General features: G+C 39.9%; 1 protein-coding gene across 1 annotated transcript in view; it reads left to right on the top strand.

The window, feature by feature from the left end:
* The first annotated feature begins 487 nt into the window (after positions 1 to 487).
* The window catches only part of TES (testin LIM domain protein), a 31,601-nt gene continuing 26,088 nt past the window's right edge, over positions 488 to 6,000 (top strand). The window contains exon 1 of the mRNA XM_083366708.1: positions 488 to 792. Within this exon, the coding sequence (XP_083222834.1) occupies positions 766 to 792 (27 nt within the window). The 5' untranslated portion in view covers positions 488 to 765. The remainder of the gene's footprint in view (positions 793 to 6,000) is intronic.

The raw sequence follows: 6,000 nt of genomic DNA, 5'->3' as shown, positions 1-6,000 counted from the left end.
ACCATGCCTAGCTTTTGTAGATCTGGCGAGGCAATGCCATCTAGCTGAGTCCAAAATTAAAGAGAGCGGCGGGGGCGGGGGGAGGGAAAGATTCATTAATTACCCAAACGCGGGGAAGTAGTTTTTCAAAAGAAAGAATAATCTCGTTAAGAGCAGTCCGTCCCTCAATCCAATCCAATAATAAATTGTTCGTGTTTTTTCTTCGTCTTAGATGAGAAAGAAAACATAGTCAAATGCACCAGCAGCAATTGGCTGAGCTGGGCGGCTGCGTCAGCAAATACCTTTGCCATGACCTTCTCTGACACCCCATTCATTGACTGACTCAGAAACCCTGCGAAAAGTCCCGCTTTAAGCCTAGACTTCGGTTGGCTCAAACCGCTGCCAAAGCTCTGACTTGCGTTCACTTAACGCACGCAATTAAACGCGAATTGCCCCCGGGCAAAAGCCAACCCGCCTGCCGAGTAAAGGTATTCGGAAGCCCCGCCATTGGCTGTCAGACTTGCAAGCTGCTGGGGTTTAATTGGCTGCAGGGCTTCCTTTGTTCCTTTCTCCGCTGCCGCAGAAGACGGAAGTTTGACTCTACTCCGCAGCAGCTGGAGAGATGCAAAAGGAGACCAGGAGCTAGCGTGTGGAGCAATCTCGCGAAACACATTTCCTTTCTAACCACATCCTTCTATCATCAGTAAGGGTGGAGGAGGAAGGAAAAAGGCGTCTCTATTGCCGTTGGTCCCGGAATCTCGTGTTCTCCGTGCCGAGGATCCCGACATGGATTTGGAGAGCAAAATCAAGAAGGTAAGAGAACAGTGAGTCAGGAAACTGGGTAATTGGTCAGAAGTTACCTGCATGCGCTGGGCAATGCCGGAATCCCTTGGAATCTTGTCTTGCCCTTTGACATGGTCTCAAATTTGGCACCCCACCATTTCAGTCCTTTTTCACCGAAGCCAGAGAATAGTGTTTTGGGAAGGGGAAATTGATGATTTTCTTTTTGTAGAGACTAACTATTTGGTCGGTTGGTTGACTGGCTGTTGATTGGGTTGAAAGTGAGACTATATGCATGTTTATGGTACATAAATGTTTATATAGTACAATATGATCATAATTTAGGTAGAGGTAAATCTTGTTCACTCCTTTAAATAAAAGTTACATTGAATTACCTACTTCCTCCAGCTGAATACAAAATATAAATGGTGTGTGGGGGGGGACCCTTAATAATGTACAACCATTTCAGTTAGGAATGTTGAAATGTTGGCATAAAATTGCATACTTACATATTGTCCAAAATGCTACCTGAACAAAGTTGCTCAGGCAAACCCCCAACATAAAAAGAAACCTATCTTCATTTCTGCTGCCTATCTACACAGGAAGACTCCAGAAACAAAAGTTCTTTGAGTACAAAGACATCAAGACATATGTTTCTATGATAAATAGATTAACTTATGTCAATGTTTTCTATAATTTTTGCATTTGCTTCTGGCTTTGGTGACTTTAGATGAGCTGATCTTGTGCACATATTGTAGTTCAAGACATTAGGTTAAAAACACTGAAATAGTTAAACTTGTCATCCCTTATTCAAATTGATGACTTTAATTTTGACTGTATCACATGTTACCTGGAGATGAATCTTCCCAAAGTTAGGATCTTAGAAAATATTAAAATTGAATGAAACTTCTTCCTCTGGTGGCAGATAAAAGCTTTGCTTTATTTGGGTAGGTGGGGTGACAAGAACAGATCATATGTCCTGTAGCATTCTTTACTGACTATTGTTACTGCTATTGTTTCTGAATTATTATTATTATTATTATTATTATTATTATTATTATTATTATTATTATTATTATTATTATTATTATTTATTCAATTTCTATACCGCCCTTCTCCCGAAGGACTCAGGGCAGTTAAAATTGGTTGAAAATGTGGGTGGTCTTCAATACAAACTCTTTGGAAGGCCTGTGTTCTTGGGCCACGATATGAAAAGCTAATAAATATAAATCTCAGGCTTGTAAACAACATAAATATTAGATCTATTTTATGATTAAATGTCTGGAAAGGTGCATCTGAATAATGGACTTTGCTACATCAGTTTGCTGTATAAGCTTTTGTTTTTTTTAAAAAAAATATATAGCTGTGAAATGTGCTTTTTAAAAATTACAGATAATTTTCTTTATAGAGCACACTAAATATTAGAAATTTGCAGAGAAAGCTGTTTATTATTATGGCTTGTCAGACATTCTATTTGTCAAATGTTTCTGCTTATAATAACTAAAAAAAGATGAGATATACAATTCCTTGTCACCCTTGAAAATGATGCAGAAGTCAAATTGAATGTAGAAGAATTAAGTCCTGGGACGACTGGAGTCTTTATCTTTTTCTTCCTGTTTTTCCTAAAAGAGAGTTAAAAGAAATAATGTATGGAAAACCTATATAGGACCGAAAGCTTGTGTCAGAGGTTAAGAACAGCTCTAATGTTGTTGAGCTATACATGTTAGTAATCTTATCAGCCCTGCTATAGTGGACGATGCATCTATATGGGAACGGACTATATAATTAATTGTATTTGTAGCCCAAGAGCTGCCTACCTATGCAGTAACATTCTCCCAACCATAAAATGGTACTCAGCAACTGGCTGAAATTCAGATGCGATGCTAAGATATTAAAATCAGAGTTTGTTGATTTTTTTAAAAAAATGTAAGGCTAAGCAGCAACAGGTTTCTATATTCCTTTGAATGTTTTTATTTTTGGTCAGGTCATTCTATTTTGCCTTTTCTCTGTTCAAGTATCTAGAAATTAGATTCATCTTTGCTGTACAGAGCAGTGTTTCCCAGTCTTGCCTATGTTAAATCTCACCAATCTTCTAGGAGAGAGACCCATCAAACTACATTGCATGTGTAATGCATTCAAAGACATTTTGTTATTAAATGTATCAGTTATGGCAGTGGTGGAGAACCTTTTGGAGACCAAGTGCCCAAACTGCAACCCAAACCCCACTTATATATCGTCGGGTGCCGAGTGGGCATGGCCCATTGTCTGGGTGTGGCCCATTGTCTGGGCATGGCCCATTGGCTGGGCATGGCCCATTGGCTGGGCGTGGCTGCGGTGGTAATGGCAGACTGGGTGGGACTAAAAAGTTCAGTCAATTCCAACTTTGCGAGATCTTTTTTTCCCCTGTGAGAAGTTGAAATTGATTGATTGAACCTTTTTTTTGCACATGGCAGCAAAAGCTAAAAGGTTTTATAAAACCCAGCTGAAGGCCTAGGACCGGGGTGACGGCGCGCATGCCCACAGAGAGGGCTCTGTGTGCCACCTGTGGCATGCAAGCCATAGGTTCACCACCACGGCATTATGGTAACTTTTAGCAATACAACAATACTGTGGAAAATATTTTTTCTCAAATAGATGTAAAATAATGAGCGAGAATTAACTAAGACTGTTTGCTGTTTTAAAAGCAGTCTTCTTTTGAGTCCAAATCAAGTATAATTCAAATAATGAGAGAGATGCAAACTATAACATTTTATTTTAGATGGCTATAATCTACTGATAGATTTGTAACTATACTGACCTCTGCTATGTTAGAAAAATAAGCATAATCACACCTAGTTAATACTTGGGTGGAAAACTTCCAAAACATTCCAAAGTTGTAGACTAGACTGTAAAATCAAAAATACATACTGTACTTCACTAAGGAAATGATAAACTGCTTCTGTATTGTTATCAAAATACCTACATTAATATGTCTATAAAGTCATCAGAGTGGGGCTACACTTAAAGAGACTTGCCTTTATTTATCATCTACCCAGAAAAAGGATGAAAGTAAGCTGAAGGACTGCAAAGGGCAGTGCAGAAAAAAGGGCCTGGTAGAAATCTGTACTTTTCATAGAGTTATTTCCCCATAGTAGCCATTTTACAAGAAGAACCACAATATGTTCTCAGAATCCTGAATGTTTCTGTCACCCTCAACAGACATCTTAACCTTTCAGCAGTAAATGTCATAGAGTTCAAGTGTAGGATCTACATTGTTTAAAATGCCTTGCCTAATTACCTATGAGAAAAATCCATAGTCTCTCACATTGTTTTATTTCACCTAATAGTATGTAAAGCAGTGAAATCATCTTGGATGTAGGGAGGGGTTGACAAAGATAAAATCATAAGCATGACATCAATTTATGGATGTAATCTCAGGGAGATTGTTGATTTTCAACAATAAGCTTGAATCATTCTTTTCAGGAAAAAAAATGGGCGTGCCCTGAGCAATACATGGTTTGGAAGGATAGAGCCTAAATATCAATATGTTTTAAAGATCAGTAATTAATAAACACATTTCTATTGATGTTTTTAAATGCCAGGAATGTCTTTAAAATTAGTCAGAGCTATTCCACAAATAAAGTTTTTTCTATTATATATAATTTAAAAGTTGTGTGTCTGTGTTTTTGTATATAGTATGTTTGTACAAATATATGAATTTGTGTATTTTCCTGGACTACTGCAATGCTCTTTACATGGGGCTTCCCTTGAAGACCACTCGGAGGCTCCAACTGGTACAGAATGCGGCCGTGAGAGTTGTCTTGGGAGTTTCCCGATACTCCCATGTTACACCTTTGCTCCGCGAGCTACATTGGTTACCAGTTGTCTTCCGGGTGAGGTTCAAGGTTTTGGTTATGATCTTTAAGTCCTTACATGGCATGGGTCCGGGGTACCTCGAGGACCACCTGCTGCCGGCGTCAACTCCCCTCCGCCCTGTGGGTGCCCACAGAGAGGGCCTCCTCAGGGTGCCTCCGGTCAGGGAATGTTGACTGGTGGCCCACAGGGCCTTCTCTGTGGGCGCTCCGGTGTTATGGAACCAACTGCCGGTCGAGCTCCGGATGGCATCGGACCTTCGCTCCTTCCGGCGCGGGCTGAAGACCCACTTATTTGAACTAGCTGGTCTGGCCTGATGGGGAATATTAGGGTTTTTTAATGGGTTTTCTTTACTGTTTTTATTGTTATTGTATTTTAATTGGGCATTTGTTTAATTTCTTTTTAACTTTTGTATTGTTATTTATATATGCCCTGTTAACCGCCCTGAGTCCTTCGGGAGAAGGGCGGTATAGAAATTGAATAATAATAATAATAATAATAATAATAATAATAATAATAATAATAATAATAATATGTATGCACATAGACATTTTATATATTCCCCAGAATATATCGCATTCACCATAAATCTGTCAAAATCAATCCAGTTCATCTTTTATTAAATGCTTCCTAGATCAGCTTTTGTTCCAGGCTGGAGTCTATGTTACCATCTGTAACATTGGTGACCTCCATAATATATGTCATCAGGTCACAGACACAGGCCAATTTGCATGTGAAGCTTACATAGTTTATCTCAGGAAAAAAGAAACTGGCACAGTCATGGGTCCCTCTCTTTGGCAAATAAATATTTCTATTCAGATGATAAATCTTTGACTTGAGGTATATTCTTGGATGTGTGAAAAATTAAAATGAAGAGAGTCAGAAATGCAAGCTGGCTTAATCATATAGTACAAGGCTGTTTAACATACTGTGTTTCCCCAAAAGTAAGACCTACCCCCAAAATAAGCCCTAGCTTGATTTTTGGGGGTGGATGAAATATAAGCCCTACCCCAAAAATAAGCCCTAGTTTTGGGGTGAGGCGCACACCTAAAAATCAAGGTGGGGTGTGGGGGTGCCCCATGCACCCCACACCCGCTTGCCAATGCAGCGAGGCCTCCCATGAATTGACACCTGCCTTGCCTCACCAGCCCATTTCTTCTGCAGCATTCCCCAGCCTGCATTTTGCCATCAGAGGCCTTCAGGAAATGCCTCTGCAGCTGAGAATGGAGCTCTGGATTCCCTCCACCCACTTGCATTTTGCCATCAGAGGCCTTCTGGAAAGGCTACTGCAGCTGAGAACCGAACTACAGATTCAATCTGTAGCTCAGTTCTCGGCTGCAGAGGCCTTTCCAGAAGGCCTCTGATGGTGAAATACAGGCTGCAGCTCCA

This window comes from Vipera ursinii (genome assembly GCF_947247035.1).
Source record: "Vipera ursinii genome assembly, chromosome: 6".
NCBI lineage: Eukaryota > Metazoa > Chordata > Lepidosauria > Squamata > Viperidae > Vipera > Vipera ursinii.
This window is presented reverse-complemented; position numbering and strand designations above follow the sequence as displayed.